General features: G+C 61.4%; 2 protein-coding genes across 6 annotated transcripts in view; one reads left to right on the forward strand and one right to left on the reverse strand.

Annotated features, from left to right (window-relative positions):
* On the forward strand, nucleotides 1-4,202 carry CTU2 (cytosolic thiouridylase subunit 2). Of its 3 annotated transcripts, none has more exons than XM_032701214.1 (15): nucleotides 1-317; nucleotides 671-745; nucleotides 1,208-1,286; nucleotides 1,365-1,424; nucleotides 1,499-1,559; nucleotides 2,000-2,109; nucleotides 2,198-2,487; nucleotides 2,563-2,698; nucleotides 2,802-2,933; nucleotides 3,029-3,120; nucleotides 3,205-3,296; nucleotides 3,384-3,459; nucleotides 3,560-3,626; nucleotides 3,703-3,761; nucleotides 3,843-4,202. In XM_032701214.1, the coding sequence occupies exons 1-15, from the start codon at nucleotides 238-240 to the stop codon at nucleotides 3,892-3,894; spliced, it is 1,461 nt and encodes a 486-aa protein (XP_032557105.1). In that variant the 5' UTR covers nucleotides 1-237; the 3' UTR covers nucleotides 3,895-4,202. The 3 variants fall into 3 exon arrangements, with proteins under 3 accessions (XP_032557105.1, XP_032557104.1, XP_032557106.1); XM_032701215.1 differs by lacking the exon at nucleotides 1-317 and adding an exon at nucleotides 368-552 and having other exon boundaries at nucleotides 3,843-4,181; XM_032701213.1 differs by having other exon boundaries at nucleotides 3,205-3,459; nucleotides 3,843-4,181.
* The window catches only part of PIEZO1 (piezo type mechanosensitive ion channel component 1), a 24,621-nt gene continuing 7,387 nt past the window's right edge, over nucleotides 4,121-21,354 (reverse strand). The window contains exons 3-49 of one of the 3 annotated variants that reach the window (XM_032701210.1): nucleotides 20,933-21,055; nucleotides 20,561-20,603; nucleotides 20,311-20,470; nucleotides 19,324-19,459; nucleotides 18,584-18,797; nucleotides 18,286-18,454; nucleotides 17,877-18,074; nucleotides 17,690-17,768; nucleotides 17,517-17,608; nucleotides 17,165-17,425; nucleotides 16,982-17,090; nucleotides 16,685-16,863; nucleotides 16,463-16,611; nucleotides 16,085-16,264; nucleotides 15,935-16,011; nucleotides 15,073-15,230; nucleotides 14,825-15,001; nucleotides 14,603-14,728; nucleotides 13,939-14,346; nucleotides 13,655-13,859; nucleotides 13,444-13,542; nucleotides 12,732-12,885; nucleotides 12,056-12,299; nucleotides 11,856-11,952; nucleotides 11,601-11,769; nucleotides 11,434-11,523; nucleotides 11,215-11,303; nucleotides 10,941-11,012; nucleotides 10,420-10,520; nucleotides 10,249-10,336; nucleotides 9,873-9,962; nucleotides 9,613-9,785; nucleotides 9,151-9,533; nucleotides 8,805-9,063; nucleotides 8,538-8,726; nucleotides 7,856-8,325; nucleotides 7,624-7,771; nucleotides 7,321-7,535; nucleotides 7,028-7,186; nucleotides 6,804-6,951; nucleotides 6,511-6,699; nucleotides 6,332-6,424; nucleotides 6,055-6,227; nucleotides 5,855-5,977; nucleotides 5,689-5,768; nucleotides 5,004-5,196; nucleotides 4,121-4,897 (exon numbers count right to left, since the gene is read on the reverse strand). In XM_032701210.1, the coding sequence (XP_032557101.1) occupies nucleotides 4,651-4,897; nucleotides 5,004-5,196; nucleotides 5,689-5,768; nucleotides 5,855-5,977; nucleotides 6,055-6,227; nucleotides 6,332-6,424; nucleotides 6,511-6,699; nucleotides 6,804-6,951; nucleotides 7,028-7,186; nucleotides 7,321-7,535; nucleotides 7,624-7,771; nucleotides 7,856-8,325; nucleotides 8,538-8,726; nucleotides 8,805-9,063; nucleotides 9,151-9,533; nucleotides 9,613-9,785; nucleotides 9,873-9,962; nucleotides 10,249-10,336; nucleotides 10,420-10,520; nucleotides 10,941-11,012; nucleotides 11,215-11,303; nucleotides 11,434-11,523; nucleotides 11,601-11,769; nucleotides 11,856-11,952; nucleotides 12,056-12,299; nucleotides 12,732-12,885; nucleotides 13,444-13,542; nucleotides 13,655-13,859; nucleotides 13,939-14,346; nucleotides 14,603-14,728; nucleotides 14,825-15,001; nucleotides 15,073-15,230; nucleotides 15,935-16,011; nucleotides 16,085-16,264; nucleotides 16,463-16,611; nucleotides 16,685-16,863; nucleotides 16,982-17,090; nucleotides 17,165-17,425; nucleotides 17,517-17,608; nucleotides 17,690-17,768; nucleotides 17,877-18,074; nucleotides 18,286-18,454; nucleotides 18,584-18,797; nucleotides 19,324-19,459; nucleotides 20,311-20,470; nucleotides 20,561-20,603; nucleotides 20,933-21,055 (7,778 nt within the window). In that variant the 3' untranslated portion in view covers nucleotides 4,121-4,650. Of the gene's footprint in view, nucleotides 4,898-5,003; nucleotides 5,197-5,688; nucleotides 5,769-5,854; nucleotides 5,978-6,054; nucleotides 6,228-6,331; nucleotides 6,425-6,510; nucleotides 6,700-6,803; nucleotides 6,952-7,027; nucleotides 7,187-7,320; nucleotides 7,536-7,623; nucleotides 7,772-7,855; nucleotides 8,326-8,537; nucleotides 8,727-8,804; nucleotides 9,064-9,150; nucleotides 9,534-9,612; nucleotides 9,786-9,872; nucleotides 9,963-10,248; nucleotides 10,337-10,419; nucleotides 10,521-10,940; nucleotides 11,013-11,214; nucleotides 11,304-11,433; nucleotides 11,524-11,600; nucleotides 11,770-11,855; nucleotides 11,953-12,055; nucleotides 12,300-12,731; nucleotides 12,886-13,443; nucleotides 13,543-13,654; nucleotides 13,860-13,938; nucleotides 14,347-14,602; nucleotides 14,729-14,824; nucleotides 15,002-15,072; nucleotides 15,231-15,934; nucleotides 16,012-16,084; nucleotides 16,265-16,462; nucleotides 16,612-16,684; nucleotides 16,864-16,981; nucleotides 17,091-17,164; nucleotides 17,426-17,516; nucleotides 17,609-17,689; nucleotides 17,769-17,876; nucleotides 18,075-18,285; nucleotides 18,455-18,583; nucleotides 18,798-19,323; nucleotides 19,460-20,310; nucleotides 20,471-20,560; nucleotides 20,604-20,928; nucleotides 21,056-21,354 lie in introns of those variants that run through there. The other 2 variants (XM_032701212.1, XM_032701211.1) reach the window with 2 other exon arrangements.

The following is a 21,354-nucleotide window of genomic DNA, read 5'->3' on the forward strand; positions in this document are numbered from 1 at the left end:
GCCGCGCGACCGGAGCGCTCGGGGACATGGCGGGATACACCGGGACACGGCGGGGTCGAGAGGAGCCGAGCGGGCCCCACCGGGACTGAGCAGGATCCACCGGGACCCACGGGACACACTGAGACTGAGCAGGATCCATCGAGACCCACCGGGACTGAGTAGGATCCACCGGGACACACCGGGACCCACGGGACCCACCGGATCCACCGGGACTGACCGAGGCCGAGCGGCACCTCCATGTGCGACGTGTCGGGTGACGGTGGCGGGTGCGGGGCGGACGCGGAGCCGCCGCGGCGCCGCCGCGCACCAAGAGACAGGTGGGAGCCCGCTCCGGATCAGGATGAACCCCCGGTAACCTCCCGGTATCCCCCAGGCATCCCTGCCGTGCTGCCTCTGGTATATCCCCTGTGCTCCCCCAGTACCCCCCGGTACCGCTCCGTTCTTCTCCCGGGTGTGTTCCTGATTTCTCTCTGGTACCCTCTGGAGCTGCCTCTGGTGCTGCCCCCCCGGTGCTGCCCCTGTACCCCCTGGTGCTCCCCCTGGTATCCCCCGGTAATGCCCGATAGCCCCTCGTGCTGCCCTGGGACTGGGACCGCCGCCCCCCCGCTCGGTACCGCCCCCGGGGGGGGTCGAGTCCCGGTGTCCCCGGTGACCGACCGTGTCCCCACAGCCACCCCCGAACCTGCATGAAGTGCGGGCAGGGCACGGCCGCCCTCATCATCCGCGTCGGGGACCCCTTCTGCCGGTGAGGGATCGGATGGGGACAATGGGATGGGGGACATCAGGCTGGGGGGTATTGGGTGTTCGGGATGTTTGGGCTTGGGGACACCGGGACTTGGGGATATTGGGACATCAGGGCTTGGGGACTTTGGGGTTTGGGGACATCAAGCCTTGGGGACATTGAGTCTTGAGGATGTGGGGAATTGGAGACATTGGGTCTTGGGAACATGGGAGCCTGGAGACATTGTGTCTCATGGACTTTTGTTTCTGGGACATAGGGTCTCTGAGAAGTGGGAGCTTGGGGACATGGGGTCTCTGAGGCATCAAGTCTCAGGGATGTTTGGTGTCTGGGATGTTGGGACTCATGGACATGGGATCTCTGAGACATTGGTCTCAGGAAAAAGGCTGGGAGTGGGGGACTTGAGGACGTTGGGGCTCAGGGACATGGGGCCTGGGGGCAGTGGAACAGACTCAGGGGTTCCCACAGCGGCTGCTTCCGTGAGTACTTCGTGCACAAATTCCGTGCAATGCTGGGCAAGAACCGTGTCATCTTCCCGGGAGAGAAGGTACCAGGAGTGGGGGAATGCAGAGGGGGGACCCAGTGGTGGCACCAGGGCTGGTGACTGTCCTTGCTGTTCTCGCAGGTGCTGCTGGCGCTGTCGGGGGGCTCAGCCTCCAGTGCCATGGTCCGGCAGGTGCAGGAGGTGAGAGGGGGGCTCGGGAGGGGTTGGCGGGGTGGCACAGCTCACCCACCCTGCTCACCCTGTGCCTCTGCCAGGGGCTCAGCCGGGAGGCAGCCAAGAGGCTCCGCTTCATCCCCGGCCTTGTCTACGTTGAGGGTAAGGTTGAGCCCTGCTGCCTGCTCCGTGTCCAGCTGCCCATTCCCAGACCTGTTCCCAGCCCATTCCTGGCCCTGCTGCATGCTCAGTGTCCAACTGCCCATTCCCTGTCCCGCTACCTGCTCCCAGCTCTGCTGCCCCTTCCCTTCCCCAGTGTCTGTTCCCTGCCTCAGTGCCTGCTCCTTGCCCCATTTCCAGCCCCACTGCCTACTCCCAGCCCCAGTGCCTGCTCCCTGCCCCATTCCCAGCCCCACTCCCCCCTCCCTGCCCCACTACCTGCTCCCAGCATAGGATCCCACTGCACCATGCCAGACCCAGGGTGCTACCACCCAGCCCAGCAAGGCCGGAGCACCCTGGGTTGTCCTCCTGGCCCCATGGGTGCGGTGGGTGCCCCCTCCTCACTGTGACAGTGGTCCTGGCACTGCCCACCTGCCTTCCAGAGGGAGCTGTGCGCAGGCAGAGCCCAGAGCAGCGGGAACAGACCCTGACCCACATGGAGACCCTGCTGCGGGCCACCGGCTTCCCCTACTACCTGATCCACCTGGAGGAGGTATTGAGGTGACATGGGGACAGGCACTGAGGTGAGGGGACACACCTGGACACCCCAACTTCCCCCTGTATCTATCTCTGTCCCACAGGCACTGGAGCTGCCCCCATCCATCTTACAGCCAGGGCCAGAGCAGTCCAGCAAGTCCGGCTCATCTGGCCCCTCCTACAAGGAGGCTGTGGACAGCTTTATTCAGCAGAAGCGACAGGAGGGGGAGGGGGACAGTGCCACCTCTCTGCCTGGCCATAGCACCCAGGACATGCCAGTGGGACCCCCGTACACTCCCCGCCTGCCTGACACTGCCCAAACCCAGGAGCTGCTTCGGATCTTCGAGGCCGTCGAGACAGCGACAGCACGGGAGGAGCTGCTGCAGATGCTGCGGTGAGGGGCTGATCCTGCCCAGCTCCAGCACCAGCATGGCATGATGGCTCTGAACCGGTGTCACCTCATCCCTAGGACCCACCTCATCCTGCAGATGGCCCGGAGCAGGGGCTACTCCAAGGTGATGACGGGCGAGACCTGCACCCGCGTGGCCATCAAGCTCCTCACCAACCTGTCACTGGGCCGTGGTGCCTTCCTTGCCGTCGACACGGTGAGCTGGGGACGGTCACCTGCACCCGAGGGGTGACATGATGCCATGGGGGGTATCCAAGGCTTGGTGGTGGCACAGACCCCTGGCAGCCACACACCCACAGGGCTTCACAGACAAGCGCCACGGCGATGTGATGGTGGTGCGGCCCATGCGGGACTACACGGCCAAGGAGATCGCCTTCTACAACCACTTCTTCAACATCCCCACTGTCATCGTGCCACCCCTCTTCACCAAGGTAGGGGTGGCCCGTGTTGGGGATCCCAAGCTGTGTCTCCATGGTGGGGACAAACCTCCCAGTCTTGCCCCTACCCTCTCCACTTGCCCCCACAGCGCCGGGAGAAGCCCAGCATCCACCACCTGATCGAGCGCTTCCTCCTGGGGCTGCAGGAGGATTTCCCCTCCACCATCAGCACTGTTTACCGGTACAGGGACCTCCATGTGGAGGTACAGTGGGGTGGGGGGAGTGAGTGGGGGATTGGGGTGCACTCACTCTGTGTTGGCTGCAGGACAGGGGAGAAGCTGAGCCCAGACCCAGCCAAGGCCAGCAGCGAGTCCCAGCGCTGCCTCCTCTGCCTCTGTGGCCTGGACATTGAGGGAGGTAAGTGGGTTGGGCATGGGGGGCTCAGAGGATTTGAGGAGCAGCTGTGCACCCCACAGTTGCCTCCCTGCCCTCTGGCTCTTGCAGAAGAGGAGTTGGCCCTGGAGCCCACACTGATCTGGGAGGAGCTGGAGCCAGTGGGGAATGGGTGCTGCCAGCAGGGGTGAGCATGTGGGCAGGGGGGATTCCAGCATTCCATACCCCCTCTGAGGCCACCCCAGTGGCACCAATGAGTGTCCCTGTCCATGTCGCTGTTCCCACAGGGCTGAGAGCAAAGCTGCCTATATTCCACTACTGTGCTACAGTTGCCGCCTCACCTTCAAGGAGCTGGTGAGGCTGTTGAGGTGCAGTGGGGTGGTTCTCCATGGGGATGGGGATCTCCAGCCTGACCCCTCGTCTCTTGCAGGGCCCCCTCACCACACTGCCACCGTACATGCGTGCTGAGGCCCAGCGCAGGATCCACAGGTAAGGGGGGTGGGAGTCCCCTCCCTGCTAGCTCAGCCCCCAGTGCCATGTCCATCCATCCAGTGTGTCCATCCCTTGCAGTGCAGAGATGGCGCAGCAGACACAGGAGAACCAGGAGCGCAGCAAGAGCTGAAGGGGTTGGGGACAGGGGGGAACACAGCCCCCCGTCCCTCAGTGGCAGTACTGGGGCAGGTGCCAGCCCCACCAGAGCTTGGTGGCGACCCCTGGCACCCATTTCTGCTCCAGCCAAAGGCAGGGAGAGCCCCCCCCCCATTTACTGGGGTCCAGGAGTGCTGGTAACCCCAGAGTAGCATGTCCCTGCTCCCCCCACCCTCCCTGCCCCAGCTACCTGTCAGCCATGGAGGCCTCAAGTTTGTTTTATTCAATATCTATATAAATAAACCATTTGAATTAATAAAAAACAAAAACAAACTCGAAGTCAACAAGTGTCTAAAGTCCAACTGGGGTTGCCAGAACCCCTCCCCCCAACTGGAGGGGCCATAACTCAGGACCCCCATCCTGGAGATGGGGGGGCTATTGCTTTTGAGTTCAACCTGGTTCTGGAACAGGGTTGGGGACAACAAGGGAGAGGGTACAGGCTGGCTCCTGACCTCCCCATCCCCACCTGGCAGCCAGGGGCACCCAGGGGGTGGGGGGAGCACCTGCTGTCCCCCTCCCTGGGAAGGCACAACGTGGTCTGTGCAGGTGGAACAGCTTCAAAACAACGTAAGAAAAACATCCAGAAAAACATCCTCCCTCAAAGCGAGCGGCCAGAACCCCACATCCCACCACCTCCTGGGACAGGATGCGGCCCCAGCTTTGGAGGGGCTGGTTAAGGCATTGGCGGTGATGCCCCTGTGAGGGAGGGGGCTGGAGCCCCTTCCCCTTATTACTTCTCCCGTGTCCATTTGATCATGGTCTCGGGCGAGCGGTAGAGGAAGATGAGCTTGGCGTAGAGCTCTTCCTCCAGCTCCAGCTCGCCCGTCTCCCGCACCAGGAAAATATCCTGGCACAGCTTCAGGATCCGATCCACACACGGCAGCTCCTCGAACATGATGGAGTGAGAGATCTCACTGAAGAACCCCCGCACGAACTTCCCAATCACCAGCACGATGGACACGTACAGCCCCATGACCCTGCAAGGGGGACACACATCCTGTATCCCTGAATCCCACCATCCCTTCCCTTCACACCCCACCTGGTGGTTGGAGCCCCCCAATACCCTCTGCCCCCTTCACGTACCCATAGCCAGCCAGGAAGCCCAGGCTCGGGGGGCTGACTTTGTCATTGAAGATGATCATGGGCAGGATGTTGCCATCCTCGGGGGGGGCGTCTTTCAGCCGCAGCACCCACCACTCCACAAAGTTGTCACTCCCTTGGCCCCTGCGCTCCCGTTTCAGCTGCACCTCCACATCCAGGTAGCTGTCGTGGCCATCTGGGGGGGGGTGACACCATCAGGGCACAGCCTGGCTGCTGTGCTCTCAAGGATGAGTTTTTGGGGGAGGACATGGTGGGACTCATGTCCTCCCCATCTTCAAGGGGGTGGCACCATCAGCGACCAGCACAGCTGCTGGTGTGTCCCCAGTGCTGACTTTTATTGGGAGGGGGAAATAGTGGGACTCATGTCCTCCCCATCTGCAGGGCAGTTGGCACCATCAGGGCACAGCATGGCCACTAGTGGGCACCCAGTGATGATTTTTTCAGTGGGGGGACTTGGTGGGACCCATGTCCTCCCTGTCTGCAGGGGGTGGCACTATCAGGGCAGAGCACAACTGCTGGTGGGCACCCAATGATGAATTTTTTTAGGGCGAGGGCACACTGGGACTCATGTCCTCCCCGTCTTCAAGGGGGTGGCACCATCAGGGCACTGCACAGCAGCTGGTATGCCCCAGTGCTGATTCTTTTGGGGGGTCATGGTGGGACCTACCTGGCAGGAGCTGCTCGACAGGTTCGGCGTCGACATCGTTGGGCGCCCGGACGTATCTGGGGAATAGGTTGGCCACTTGGCTGCAAGAAAGTGGGGTGAGGAGGGGGGTTACACCATCCTGCCAAGCATGGGGGTCTGGTTCCCCCCCTCCCCAGGGGACACTCACACGGGGGCATCCCGGGTGCCCTCCAGCAGCTGGGCCAGCTGCAGGCGCTCGGGTGCACCGGGCACCAGGTCAGTGCTGTGCTTGTCAAAGGCGGTCTCCACTGTGCCCCCCTTGCCCAGATCCCTGTGGATAGTAGAGACTGAGTGTGTGTAGGGGGGATGCAGGCAAGGCTGGACCCCCCCTTGCTGTGCCAGCAGTACCTCTGGAAGGACCAGGAGAAGCGGACGGTGATGTCGGAGGAGCTATTCAGCAGCTCCTGCCGCATCTGCTCGCGGCTGGGGGGGCTGACGCTCCAGAGTGAGCCCGAGCTGCCCTCGATGCGGACGGTCACGATGTCCTCGTAGCCGTAGAGGGTGATGAACTGCATAGCCACCTGCCATGGGGGGGACACAGCTCAGCCCCACCATGGCATCTGCCAGCCCCCCAGGCAGCCAGTGGGATGGAGCAGGCAGGTTTTGGGATGGGGGGAGGATTTACCGGGTCATGGTCGAAATGCCGGGTGAGGTCTTCGTAGTCATCGGGGGTGAAGGGCTTAATGGATTGCTGCTGGGCGCTCATGGTGAACAGTGGCTAGGGGGGACAGGGGGCCATGAGCACGGCAGGGGACCCCAGTGTCTCATCAGGGGACCCCCAGCACACCCCCTACGCATCCTCACCTCATACCCCCCCAGCTGGAGGGTGACAGTGACATCAATGGGGTGGTTGACGATGCCCACCACGGAGCGCACCAGCGACATGAAGAGCAGGGGGAACCAGATGATGCACACGAGGAAGAGGATGATGAGGCCCCCCATGCCATACTTCACAACCTTCTTCTTCTTCTGCCCCTTGGGCTGGGGGTATTTCTGGGATGGGAAGGAGACAGCACACAGTGTTGAGAAGGCGCAGGGGGACCCCAAACAACAGGAGGCTTAGTGAGGGGCCCTTCCTGGCATAGGGGGGACTGTACCTTCTCAGTCTCACGGCTGCACTTGATGATGAAGATGTTGGCATAGATGTCCTCCACACACATCCAGTTGGAGAGAGACAGCGTGGTGTCCGTCCAGACCCAGTCCATCACAGCACGCAGCTCCACCAGGAAGGGCACGAGGCGAAATCTGGGGGGGACACAGGAAGGGGAGGTGGTATGGCACCCTTGGGGTGCCTGGAGGTCCACGCAGCCCTGTGCCGTACCCTTGGAAGAGGAAGAGGTTGAGGTAGTTGTATTTCTTGGTAAGGAAGTTGCCCAGGATGCGGGTGGGGTAACCGCAGCGGATCTGGTAGGCCGACAGCGCAAAGTAGATGCACTTCACAAAGTACCATAGCTGGGCCACCATGTTGAGGTTGAACAACCTGCAGGAGGGACATGTCACCCCTCAGCCACCTGTCCGGCCAGCCTGGGCCACCATGTGGGCTTGGGGACACAAAGGTGCCACCCAAGGACTACACTGTGCCATGGCAGGGCATCCTTAGGGGATTCTCAGTACCTTTCAGTGACCGCTGGTACGATAAAGAACATCCAGACGTGGATGCCAAAGACCAGGACGACCTGGAATATGAGCTTGCCCAGCACAGTTTTGCGGAGGTAGAGCGCGCGGTCGATGATCATGGTGGTGAACTGGAAGAGCAGCATGACCAGGAAAGCCTGCGGCACTTGGTTTTCTGACAGCGAGGAGGTGATGTCGGTGGCCGCCGTGTGTTTCTGAGATGCAGGAGAGGTCAGCATATGGTCAGGCCTCACTCTGCAGTGGGGGCTTGCCAGTCAGTGCCCTGCGGGACCCCTTGCTCACCCCAAAGGCCCAGAAGCCAAAGACGATGATGATGAAGTCGACCACGTCAACCAGGAACATGAAGGCGTAGACATCGGTGGCCGCGCGGTTCTCGGTGTGCAGAATGTCCTTGAAGAATTTGCGCACCGGCTGGTACATGCTCTGTGCTCTGCAGGGGACAGGGGACACAGGGAATAGTTGACAGGGGCTGCACCCCACATCCCCCACCCTAACCAGCGCCACTGGCACTCACGTGGTGAGGAAGAAGCACTTGACCCACAATCCAAATGCGTTCAGCTTCCTCTGAGCATGGCTCTCTTCTGCCTCTCCCGTCTTCTCCCCAACCCCTGGAAGTGAGGCTAAGCACACAGAACAGTTAGGGTCCAGCAGGGCCATACTGTGGCGATGCCAGCCTTGCCACCCTTGTGAGAGCAGGGAACTGGTGCTCCCTTCCTCTGGTGTCTTCCTCCTCTGAGCCGTTTTCTTCCTGCAGCGCAGCTCCATGGCCTCACTCCCCTCTTCCTGCTCCATGGCATCACCCTCTGACTCCGATCTCATGTTTGAGCCTGGTGCTCCTGGCTCTTCTGGAGCCTCCATCCCTTCCTCAGACACCATCTGCGATGGGGGCGCTGCTTCCTCCCACTTCTCCTCTTCCTCTGCCCACTTCGCCTCCATCTTCATCTTGGATAAGGAGTCCTCATCATAGTCCCACAACCCATAGCCCTGTGGAAGGACATGGTCAGGGAGATGGGGGTCCTGATGTCCCCCAGCCCCACGCACCTCATCCCCCACTCACAGCATCAATTCCCAAAAAGCAACAGTGGGAAACCACAGCAGAGACACCAAGCACCCACTGGTTCTCTTCAGAGCTCCCAGGACCACCTCCAGCTCCCACAAAACGCCCACCCACATGCTGCCCATGCCTCAGAGCTCACCTGCAGCAGGGAGCGATGGAAAAAGAGGGCCAGGAGCTGGAAGAGGTCATACTTGAGGTAGCGGGTGCTCTTCTCCAAGCCCAGGATGCGTGGTGGGAAGAAGGGCTTGCCCTCATTGCGCAGCAGTGTGGTGTAGCTGTTCCAGGGGAAGAACCCGAACTGGAAGAGGTATTTCACCAGCAGCATCACCTATGGGGATGCTGGGGTCAGTGGGTGGCAGTGGAGGGCCGGGTGGCATCATCCCCTCACCAGTCACCCCCTGCCCACCTCAGTGAAGACGATGGCAGTCATCCAGAAGCGCTTGGTGGGCCGGGGGATGGAGAGCATGGCCCAGAGGAAAATGAGGATGGGCAGAAAGAGGGAGATGATGGAGGCGGACACTATGTTGTTGAGGATGATGATGAAGTAGCAGACCAGCTCAGAGTGGGCGGTCACACAGTGGTACCCAGCCAGCAGCAGCTTCAGGAACCGGTTGTGGGACTGATAGAAAAGCTCTGCCTCCTTCAGCGGTGAAGTCTTTGGCTTCCTGCAGGGTGCAGCAAACAGGCTGAGCCATCCCTGCCGCCTGCCAGCCCCGTCCCCACTGTCCCCACTGTCCCCACATCCCCTGTACCTGATCAGGAGGAGCTCACCGGCCGTCCTCCTGCGGTTCAGGAGCACGGACAGGCGCTGCCGAGACCCAACCACATCCTCTTGGGACCCCTCAGACATCACCTGCTCCTGGCTGCCTTTGGGGGGTGCGAGCCACACTGTCTGCGGCACTGCCAACTGCTCCCTTGGAGAGTCACTCTGCACCTGTCTGGCAGCAGCGCCGTTTTGGGAGTCTGTAGTCAAAGACCTGCGTGGGCTCAGCTCCTCTGGGGGCCCCTCTGGTGGCCCCTCAGGCGGCTGCTCTGGTGGCTGCTCTGGCGGCTGCTCCGGCGACTGCTCTGGCATCTGCTCCGGTGGCTGCTCCAGGTACATGTCATCCAGGACCTCCTCGTTCATCTTCTGTCCCTGCAGCGGGCAGGGGGTTAGTGCCACCGCAAGGCTGCCACCTCCCCGCCCCATGCCCTGGTGTCCCCCCTGTGCTCACAGAGGCCAGCCGCACAGCAATCGTATATCTCTCCACATATAGGATATCGAACATGTCCAGGTATTCCCGGGTGCAGTCCTCCATCCACTGCGTCAGCCCGTCCACCACGGCCTGGCACAGCAGCCACAGGAACCGCAGCATGTTCAGTGCCCGATGCAACACGTTGCTCTGCTCTGCCAGGGCAAAAAGAGGGGTGGAGCATCACTCAGTGTCCACTCAGACCACCCAGCATTCCCCTGCTCTGCAGTCCTCCTGCCCACCTGCAGACAGACCGGAACCTGTCACAGTCACTTCCTCCTCATGCTCAGGCTCTTCAGCCTCCAACTCTGCCTCTCTCCCTCCACGGTCCCCTGCAAGGGTCAGAGCCCCAGGGAAGGGGTAGCAGTGACTTAACAGAAGATAGACATAATTTTTAGGCCGCTCCCATTCATCATCTCACCCCTTGTTCCCCTACGTCCACCTCAAAAACCAGTGTGGGCACCAAAGAAGCTGCACAGCTTGTGCTCAACCCCATGGTAGCCATCAGAGAGTCCACACACACACTAGGAGCCCCACTGCCAGGACAAACAGCAGGCACCAGGCAGACCTCTGGCCCCTCCTGGCCCCTCCAGCCCTCTTTTGAGGTGTCAGACCCACCTGCAGCACTCTCAGCACGGGGTTGGTCTCGCCGTTCCTGCTGCCGGAGCACTGTCTTGGTGTTGGTCGTCATGGCCTGGTGGATGAGCTGGAGGGGGGACAGGGGCCATCAGCACCCCGTGGGCATGGCCAGCATCCCCAACCCCACCACAGCCCCCCAGCCTTGCCCACCTGGAAGGGGCCCTGCCTCCCCGACTGCAACTCCTCTGGCACCTCCTCCTCCTCCTCCTCGCTGTCCGACTCAAAGAGGTAGTATTCCCCAGAATGCAGCACTGCCGGGGTTGCATGGGGTGTCATGGCGTGGCCATGCTATGGCAGGGGTGTCACACCCATGCTGGCCCTGCGGCCATGTCGCAGGGCTCCCTGCCCAGCACTGAGCTGAGGACACCCCTGGGGGGACCCCAAGTGGGGACATAACCAACTCAACTGCCACATCCCCAAGGTGGGACCCCTCCGTCACCAGCATTCAGAGGTGACTCCAAACCCAGCCTGGCACCCCTAGTCCAACACCCTATTAGTAATGGGGAGCAGAGGAGCCATGGTTAGGGGGTACACACACGGGGACAGGGGACATGCAGGGTGTCACCTTGCCCAAAGCACTGCCACCACCGCTCCCCACGGGTGTTAGTGGTCCCGGCAGGGGGACCTCACCGAGGTTATGGCCCCGTTATGGCCCCGTGCCAGGGCAGTACCTCCGGCGTGGTCTAACCCTGGCCGCCACCACCGCTCCCTCTGCCAGAATGGGTCCGCCGGGGCACGGGGCGCTGTGGGATGGCAGATGGAGGGCTGAGAACGGCCACACTCGATGCACCCACCCCAGGTGTGGGGGGGGAAGCCGAGGGACAGGGAGAGTGTCACCACAATGCTCCATGAGGTTCCACCAGGATGGGCGTCAGCGATGGGTCACAGTCCCCCTGTGTGCCCAGAGAGGGGTTGGGGACACAGGAGGGACCCCCTGGCTCTCACCTGTTTCAGCCTCATCCTGTTCCTCAGTGGTGCTACGGGACAGCTGCTCCTGCCGGTATTTGTCCTGCTTGGCTCGGATCCGCTCCATCCTGGAGGCAGAGGATGCTGTAGAGCCTGCTGTCCGAACCCCCGCAGAGGCACCCCCACATACACAGAGGTGCCCCAAAGCATTGGTGGTTGCAGGGAGGGGGGTCCCAGTGCCCCCCAAAAGCCACTCACTGCCGCTTCAGCTGGGCCAGTGACTTCCTCTCAGCTCTTCGGTGGGCGTGCAGGTTCTTTGTGATGCTGGCCTGGAACAGTACAACACCCCTGTGGGGACAGGGATGGTGGGAGGGTCAGGGGGGTACTTTGGCACCTGCAGGGACCCTCCAGGACCCCAACACCACCTGGAAGGCTGCATGGTAGAGGCCCTGAGGTCCCACAGGACGTGCACGTAGTAGCTGCTGAGGAAAATACGCCGCTGGACCAGGAGGAAGAAGAAGCAGATGCTATCCAAGATGATTCCTGCCTCCTCCACGGGCAGTGAGCAGTCAAGGTCCTTGCTCATCTCCTTGGCTGGCAGGCAGAGGTGCAGGCAGGTCAGGCAGCAGCCCAAACCCACACCCCCAAGGCCACTAGACCCCCCCAGACCAGCAGCTCACGGTCGTAGTAGCCCGTGACGGTGCAGACGAGGCTGAAGAGCTGGATCACCCAGCAGAAGCTGTTCTGCATCTGGTGCACGAAGACGCAGGAGAGGAGCTGCAGGGAGAGAGGGCCCACATGGGGTTTGTCACCACCTGTCCCCTCCCCAGGGGACACCCCAGGTGACTCCAAGGAGCCTACAGCGGGAACAACGACTCACCGACAGCATGTTTTTGGAGATGATGACTGTGATGTTGTAGAGGATGAGGCAGTCCCAGACCACCAGGCGGGGTCGGGTTGGCTTGCACAGCATGGCCGTGCCGAAGAGGAGGAGGTAGAAGCAGGCCAGCAGGTAGCCGAGGCCAAAGAGGCTGATGCGGTTGGACCCGGTGATGAAGACCACCACCAGCACGAACCAGAAGAGATGGCGAAAGATCACCACCTTCACCATGTCCAGGTAGCACCTGCGGGATGGGGCACTCAGAGCATGGGCTCTGTCCCCTCCATGCTTCAGCCATGGAGTGGTCCTGTCCCAGCACTGGGACGAGGGCTTCCCTGCCCCAAGGGGGTCCCAGTCTCATCCTAGGAGATCCCAGCCCAGCAGCTCCTATTGCCTGAGGGTCCCATCCATCCTGTCCATACCCTAAGGAGCCCCATTTCAGGGTGGAGGTCCCATCCTGGTGGCAGTCTCATTCTGTCCATACCCCAAAGGGTCTCATCCCAGGGGAGCATCCCATCCCGGAAGGGTCCCATCGTGTCCATACCCCAAAGGGTCCAATCCCAGGGGAGGTCCTATCCTATCTATACCCCAAAGGGTCCCATCCCAGGGTGGGTTCTCATTCCCAGCCCACAAGGGCTGCCACCCCGGGTTGGGGTGCTGTGCCGCAGGCACCCACCGGCAGAGGAGGAAGTTCTCCTGGGGGTTGTAGGGGTCCTTCTCGTGGTCGAACCGCTCCTTGTTGTCGCCTGCTGCCTCCTGCCACTCCTTAGAGCGCTCGGCCTCGAACACGCGCCACTGCTGCGCCGCACACAGCAGCAGCAAGAAGTCGTCTGCGGGCACACTGCTCAGGCTGGGGGGCTCCCCAGAATGCTGGCACCCACCAAGCTCCTCCCCAAGGAATGGGGCACCCCAGGCCACTCCTCCCCAGGATTTGGGGTTCATTGTCTCCCCCATGCAGCTGTGGTTTTCCCCAGGCTCTGCCCCCTCTGGGGTGTGGCTTGAATCCAACTCCTCACATAGTGGTGTGGAGCTCTCCAGGCTCCTCCTTCTCTCCAAAAGAGCGTGTGGCTCCAACACACTCCTCCCCAAAAGGGACATAGATCTCCCATCTCCCATAGCTCCTCCCAAATGGGGGTGGGTACTGTTTAAGCCCCACCTCCAAGGGGGGCAGACTCTTCAAGGTCCTCACACCCTTACTGCCTGTTCTTCTACCTCCTGGAAGCAGGATGGGACCCCTATAGTGGCTGGGGGTGCTCCAGGGGCACTGGGGTGCCAAGGGCTGGTGTAGGGGGACAGGGCACCCTGCAGGCAGGGGGCTGCCAAGACTGGAGTAGGGCAACAGGGCAATCTACACGCAGAGGATTCCCAAAGGCTGGGGGCATACTCACTGATGAGATTGGTGGATTTGGGGGGCATGACGAAGTCAGGCAGGTAGAGCCACTTGATGAGCGCCGAGTTCATGGGGACGTTCCATCGCCATGGATAGTCTGGGGGGCAGCAGGAACACTCACGCCAGCCACCTCCTCCAACCCCTTCACAGGCTCCCCACACATGGACCACACCTCCCTGAGCCCCAGAAAGGCCCCCTGTGCCCCTTACCCACGCAGATGGCGGGTGGCATGCCCACACACAGCAGGTACTGGTAGAGGAAGAAGATGACAAGGAAGAGGCAGTACTTGGGCCAGAGGCGGGCGATGGCTGCCCGGCGCCGCAGTGTCATCATGACCACGAGCCAACAGCCGTGCAGGATCACCAGGAAGTTCATCCGCTGCCCGATTACGGTCACCATCATCAAGAAGCAGACCTGGGGGGCAAGGGGGTGCAGAGGCTCAGCACCAGGGTGCAGTGAGCAGTGGGACCCCCCCACAGTGCCCTGCTCCCACCTCCAAGCCAAACTTGTAGTAGAAGTAGTTGACTAAGTATTTGGCACATGAGACGATGTTCCGGTCGCGGTCTAATTTCTTGTCCGTGTTGGTGTTCCTGCCTGTGTCCTTCTCCCTGTCCGTGTACCTGTCTGTGTCCCTGCCCGTGTCCATGTCCATGTCCCTGCCCGTGTCCCTGCCTGTGTTCGTGTCCCTGCCCGTGTCCGTGTCCCTGTCCCTGTCTGTGTCTCCGCCTGTGTCCATGTCCCTGCCCGTGTTCGTGTCCTCGTCCTTGTTCTCCTTCGACTCTGGCTCCGGGAAGATGGTCTCAGTGATGGGAATCGTCTCACGGTGCTGCACACGGTGGTACTGCTGGCGCCGGTACACCACCGCCTCAAACACCAGCAGCAGCAGCACCTGGAGGTGGTTCTGGGGGAAGAGGGAATGTTCAGGACCATGGCATGACACCAGGTATCCCCCCCAGCCAGTCCTCCTAAAAGGGGATGTTTGGAACTGTGACATGAAGCCAGTCATCCCCTTAGGTGGTCCTCCCAGAGGGGATGCTCAGGGCCACAGTGTGCCACCAAGAATCCCCCCAGGTGGCCCCCATGGAAGGGATGCTCAAGACCATGGCCTCACACCAGGCATCCCCCCCAGGCAGTCCCCACAATGTCCTCGTGCCCACCTTGACATATCCGAGGTTGGGGAACCCCTTCCGGACACCAAACCAGTTGGCAGGATCCACGGGGCCACGGTACAGTGTGGAGTTGCCCATCTCCTCCCGACTCAGGTTGGTGGCATTGAGCAGGGGCTGCAAATGGGAGCACCCCAGGTATCAGATCCCACCTCCAGCAAGGAAACCTCCTTGTGCTGCCACAAGCACCCCAAGAACCAGCACCCGGGGCACCTGAGTGCAGTTGTTGGAGTACTCGCGGGGCTCAACGATCTCAAGCTGGTAGAGCATCTTGCAGACGATGATGATGCAGGTCCAGATGGTGGAGAGGCACGAGGCCATGCGGCGGAAGCGGCAGTAGGGCATGGCGAGGGTCCACAGCAGCACCAGCAGGAAGTTCATCACCGAGACCTGGGGTAGTAGCCATGTCAGCACCCCAGGGTGCCCGGCCAAGCCCCCCAACCCAGCACCTTGAGTGGTACCTCCTCCAGGGCCACCCAGATGGTGTAAAGAGCCACCAGCTTGAGGATGTGCAGCTCCAGCAGACGCCTCACAAAGACCTCCACGTGAGTCAGCATGTTCGAGAAGGTCTGGCCCAGCACGGCCAGGCGCTCCAGAACCAGCTTCCATTTGTTGGTTGCTGTGGGGACACGAACCCTCGTGGACACCCCCACAGCCACTCAAGCCCAGAGGACACCCCAACCCATCCCTCTATCCTTCCTTGCTGGCAGAACATCCCAATCCATTCCCACAATCTCCCATACTTGGAACACACTCCAATGCTGCATCCCCCAGCCAGTTCCTGGCTCAGAGGACATCCCTGTATCCTTCCAGACTTGGAGGAGACCCCCATAAATCCCTGTACCCCCCAAGTCCCATCCTGGCTTGCAGATCACCCTAATCCATCCCCATACCCTCCCAGCTCCTTTCTGGCTTGGAGGATGCCCCAACCTATCCATGCTTCCCTCCTGCCCCATCCTGGTTTGCAGGACACCTCCATACCCTCCCAGCCCCTTCTTAGCTCAGAGGACATCCCAGTCCATCCTCATACCCTCCCAGACTTGAAGGAGATCCCAGTCCATCCCCATACACTCCTAGCTTCTTCCTGACTTGGAGGATGCTCCAATCCATTCTCACATTCCTGCTAGTCTCTTCCTGTCTCAGAAGACACCCCAATCTATCCCCATACCCTGCAAGCCTGTTCCTGGCTTGGAGGATTCCTCAATCCATCTCTGTACACTCCCACACTTGGATGTCATCCTAAATCCATCTCCCTACCCTCCCAGCTTCTTTCTGTCTTGGAGAACACCCCTTCCCACCCTGTCCCCCACCCCTGCCCTGTACCCAGTGACTCCCTGGAGATGCTGGTCCTGGCACCCTCGGAATCAGCCGCATCCTGTGTCACTCGGCTCTTCGTCAGCCTGCAGGAAGGAGGGCTCAGAGCAGAGACAGAGGGCTTGGGGTGCAGGGGTGTCACCCAGCAGAGGGTCCTACCCAGGGATGGAGAAGATTGACACACTGGGCTGGTGAGCCTGCTGCAGGTCAGTGATGTACATGAAGGGCTCGTGGAAGTAATGGAGCTGGAGGATGCAGGCCAGGAGGAAGAAGCCCAGGATGAGGATGTTGTAGAAGAGCTCGGAGACACTGAACTGCTCCAAGCCCATGTCCTTCAGCCTGGATGAGGAAGGGAGGGTCAACACGGGGCTTCATCCATCCCACCCTGCACAGGCATCAAGCCCCCAACGTCAGGGCTCAGCCTCAGCCAGCTCCATGCCTCAGTTTCCCCACGTGCAACCCATCCCTTAGCCATGCCCTGGTGCCACCACAGGGCTGGTGCCAGCAGGGATCCCATGGTGGGTCAGGGACACTCACTGGTTATCCGTGAGGCCCGTCAGGTTCCTCCAGTACATGGGGAAGTCCTCAAACTGATAGGTGTAGCTGGCGATGAGCACCAGCATGGTGTACGCCACCACCAGCCACCAGAAGCCCTTCAGCACCTTGCGCCACAGGCTGTAGTACACCTGCAGGGACAGGGACATCAGTGGGGCCACTCTGGGGCTGGCCATGGGCCCCCAGGGGTCCCCAGTCCCCCACCTGGAAGAGGATGAGGCAGAGGAGGAAGAGGAGCATGTAGACAATCTTGTAGACAACAAGGCGGCCGATGAAGCTCACTACGATGAACATGCCGCCACAGACACAGATCCAGAACTTGGCAAAGAAATTCAGCAGCACAGACCCCAGCGTCTGCAGCATGACCCGCGCATGGCTGACTTCTGCAGGACACGGAGGGGGCTGCAGGAGCCGGACGGGGGGCACCTGTGTCCCCCCCACACCTGTGGCTGCCCAGCCTGGCATGGTGGCCCTCCGTGGGGTGACACCAGGAGGCCTCACCTGACTCTGCGAGGGACATCTTCGGGACCTTGGTGGTCAAGGGCCTCTTTAGCACCTTCTCCTCAATGAACTGCCGCAGCAGTGGCCAGAAGGGGAGGATGAGCAGGAGCTGTGGGGACAGGCGGTGAGCAGCGACAGCTGGGCACTGGCAGGGACAGGGACAAGGGACAGCACCGTGCTTACCTTTGCCCCCAGGACAAAGAAGGGATTTCTGTGGTGCATCAGCCCCAGCTGATGAAGACTCATGAAGCCAGCATAGGTGGGCAGCTCATGGACCAGGTCCATGGACCACACATAGTTCAGGCTGCACAGAGCAATGCCGTAGAGGAGAATGAAGGGCGAGCAGAGCATGGCAAAGTTCCGGCGGTCCCGCACCGTCCAGATGAGGCACGACCACAGCAGCAGCACAAAGGTCAGCCAGCTGTGGTAGGTGATGCTCCACACCTGCGGGCAGGAAGGATGCAGGCTCAGCCCAGGAGGTACCTTCCATGTCCATGTCCCCTCCCCATGTCCGTATCCCCTCCCAGTCTGTTACCAGCATGGAGATGAGGGCACAGATGTAGCTCTGTCTCATGATGAAAAGGGTCAGGATGCGCAGGGGCAGCCACTCCACTGTACGCCTCCTGCCTGGCATGGGGAAAGGGACCGTGAAGGACCCCTGGCTGCAAGCAGGGTCTGGGGAGGGGGAGGTTGTGGGGTCAGGCTTACGTCGTTGGGAGTTCATGATGTGGACTGTGCAGTTCTCAGTGTCGACGTTCGGCCCCTCAGAGCCGGAGGACAACATGGGCTGGGGGGCAGAGAGAGCTCAGAGCCCACCCTGGCACCTCCAGAGCACCACACACCCAGTCCCTGCCAGCTTGGGCATTGCTGGAGGGACACAGCCCCCCAGACCCACCTCGGTGACCTCAGCCATGCCGCTGGTGTCCCCAGCAACGCTACCCGTGTCCTCAGCCGTGCCACCGGTGAGCTCAGTAATGCCACCAGTGTCCTCAGCCACGCTGTCAGTGTCCTCAGCCATGCTGTCAGTGTCCCTGGGCCAGTTCTCCAGCTCCATCTGCACCCTGCCTGGCAGCTCTGGCCACGACATGGCTCTCTGCAAGGGGTAGGTGCCAGCTCAGGGCACCCCACTGCCATCCCCCTGCCAAGGCACCCCACATGCAGGCACCCCACTGCCATCCCCTGCCAAGGCACCCCACATGCAGGCACCCCACTGCCTCCCAACTCCCCTCCAGTGTCAGGGCTGGGGCAGTCACAGCAGGACATGCTGGGCATTATCAGCATCACGGGTACGGGGTCCAGCTCACCGAGGAGTACCGCCAGCGCAGCTTCACCAGGGTGGCCACAACGTAGCAGAGCAGGAGCAGGACACCGGGGTTGGCGTAGACAGGCCAGGGGTGGCTGGTGTTGAGCTCCAGGGTGTTGGGCTGGGAGCAGTTGTGTTTGTAAAGGATGATGTCCTTGAAGCCAAACACTCTGTGGGGACAGAGAAGGCGGCCTTACCCCCCACCATGAGCCAGGGTCCTATCTCGGCACTGGCATAGCACGTGGCTCAACCGGGGTGGCACAGGGACTCATGGCACAGCTCCCTCTCCATGGACTCACCGTGCCCAGATGGTGGAAGGCGGGAAGATCTTCTGGACAAAGGGTGTCTGGTAGACATAGAGGCAGAGGAGGTGGCTGGAGCTGTAGACCCCGACAAGGACGTAGAGGATGTTGAAGGCCTGGCGGCTGGTGGGGAGGTGACAGGCCCACCACAGGCACAGCCCCAAGAAGAACAGGTAGTAGATGCTGGAGGAGGCGGAGGGCAGGATGATCCCTGGGGAGCGGTGCCCCATGGGCAGTCAGTGCACAGCCCAGCATCCCCCTGGACCAAGCAGCATCCCACTGGGCTGAGCGTCGCCCCTTGGACCAAGCATCCTCCCACCTTGGATCAAGCATCCACTCACCCTGGACCAAGCATCTCCTCCCTCCTGGACTGAGCTTTCCCTCTTGGATTGTAAATCCTTCCCACTTGGACTGTGCATCCTCCCTCCTTGGACCAAGTATCTCTCCCTCAGACCAAGCATCCCTCTGTCCACGGACCGAGCTTTCCCCCTTGGACTGAATATCCTTCCCCCATGGACCAAGCATCCCTCCCCTTAAGACCGAGCATCACAACCCTCTTGCATTGAGTGTCCCCACTTTGGACCAAGCATCCCTCCCCTGGACCAAGCTCTCCCCTCTGGACAGAGTATCTTCCCCCCCTTGCACACGCATCCCCCTCTTGGACTGCATATCCCCCCCAGCAGCACATCCATGGAGGACCCCCACCTCACCACGTGCCCCCCCCATCCTGCACCCACCCGCCAAGGCCAGCAGCAGGTTGGCCAGTCCCTTCCCAGCCTCCCAGAGCAGCCAGTGAGCCTTCCGCAACAGCCGGTTGCCCAGTGGCCGGCATGCGTGGGCCGCGCATCTGTGCCGACTCGCATTCACTTCCCTCTGCAAGACAAGGGTGGTGTGAGCTCCAGGACCTGATCCCAGGATGTTCCTCAGTTTCCCCACTCGAGGGAGGGCAGGGGAGGGGTGGCCGGGAGGGCAGGCACAGTGCCCAGCACCTGGCCGTGTTTATCTCATCAGCCGCCTGGAAAGCGCCTCCAAAGGGCGGCTGTTTTTCTTGGCACTGGAACACGGGTTCCCAGCACTGAGCTTTTTTCCAGCCTGCCTCCCGTGCTGGCCAGAGCCTCACAGCAAAGGCATCCATGCTCCAGTTACAGCCCGGCATGGCCAGAGCCAGGCACCATAGCCTGGAGCAGCAAGAGCACCCCAAAATGGGTCAGAGCACCCAAGGGTGTTCACTGCGCTGAGGGAGGGCCATTGGGGTTGTGTCCACCTGCGTGACCTTGAGCACCTGGGTGCCACGAGCACACCATCCCTGTGACCTGCTGGCATTGCCAGGCAGGGCTGGCACAGCACAGCACCCAGCCCTGCACTAGCGAGCTCAAGCTGGGTGCCAGCACCCCATAACTGCCCATCCCACAGTCACAGCTGTTTGGTGTGATCCCTACGGCAACACGGGAGCAAACACGGGCACTCCTCCACGGCTGAGTCATCCCAGCCCATACAAGGTGCTGTGATGGCTGAGCCTTCACCGTGGCCAAACCTGCCCCAAACTGGGTCCCCAGCCACCAGGGATGCCCCCATGCCAAGCCCCCGTGTCCCAGGCAGTGCCCAGGGGAAGAGTCAAGGACCAGCTGCTGTGCCCCAGGGAGGAGACAGGGACCAGGGATCAGCCACGGGGAGGCTGGTGGGAGCCAGTGGGATGTTCCAGTGGCACCGGGGTTGGCTCTCACCAGCTCAGGGAAGCCCAGGAACTCTGGTCTCTGGCTGTAGGAGGCAGGGTTGGTCTTGGGCATGAGGCGGCACAGGCACAAGGAGATGACTGAGATCAGCAGGATGCCAACATCAGGTGCCACAAGACGCACTACGTTGGGAATGTCGCTCGAATACAGCCTGGGGGGGGAGAGTGGAGCAGGGGAGGGCTCAGAGGTGGCACCCCCACCACTGCCAACCCTCAGGTGCCCACCACCGGGGTACCCTTACCTTGTAACCCCAATGTGCTGAAAAAGGACCTCCCAGGAGCTGCCTGCAGGGAAGAAGGGAGGGGCACTGAGACCCTGCGTGGGCTCCAAGCCCACCCAGAGCACCCACCCCATGGGGATAACACCTCACATCCATGGGGGTGCAGGTCAGGGTCTGTGCCCAGTGCAGTGGGCACTCAGCAGGCCCCTTGGAATGGCACAGGATGTGCCCAGAGCTGGGCACATGTATGGGACCCTGCAGAGTCTCATCAGCCCCAGAGCACCCAGCAGGATGGGGTCCCACATGTCACCAGCTCGAGGGTTCAGCCCCAGAGCACCACGGGGAGCAGAGATATGGGTGGTTGAGGGTGGGCACAGGCATCCCCGTACTCACAGTTGGGCTCCCGCAGCCAAGTCCAAGTAGGAATTGTGTACAGGCCTATCTGGAAAACCAAGTGAGCAAGGACGAAGAGGCTGCTGGTTGCCAGCAGACATTTGAGGATGCATCCAGCATGACCTGCAAGACATGGGCAACCTGTCACACCGGGCCTGAGGTGGCCCCGGGGACACCAGTATCCCCAGTGGAGACCCAGCACCCTCGGGAAGAGCTGGTAAGAGTGCCCTGTGCCCAGAGATGCCAGGGGTCTGCCCCAGGGACAGGGTCCCACCAGGGCTTTGACCACCTCGCCATGCACCCAACACAGCCCAAGAGAGCACCCTGAGAGCATTACTGGGGAAACTGAGGCATGGGGTGGTGCAGGGAGCCAAAGCCCAGGGCCACCCTCCCTCCCCTGTCCCTGCAGCACCCAGCTGGCA

This window comes from Chiroxiphia lanceolata, chromosome 13 (assembly GCF_009829145.1).
Source record: "Chiroxiphia lanceolata isolate bChiLan1 chromosome 13, bChiLan1.pri, whole genome shotgun sequence".
NCBI classification, from domain to species: Eukaryota; Metazoa; Chordata; class Aves; order Passeriformes; family Pipridae; genus Chiroxiphia; species Chiroxiphia lanceolata.

Bases quoted from the DNA above. Each gene is read 5' to 3' on its own strand.
- CTU2 (XM_032701213.1), top strand. From the start codon at position 238: ATGTGCGACGTGTCGGGTGACGGTGGCGGGTGCGGGGCGGACGCGGAG. The intron at 1,287-1,364 runs GTACCAGGAGTG...CTGTTCTCGCAG, and splicing joins TCATCTTCCCGGGAGAGAAG to GTGCTGCTGGCGCTGTCGGG. The intron at 3,762-3,842 runs GTAAGGGGGGTG...CATCCCTTGCAG, and splicing joins GCCCAGCGCAGGATCCACAG to TGCAGAGATGGCGCAGCAGA.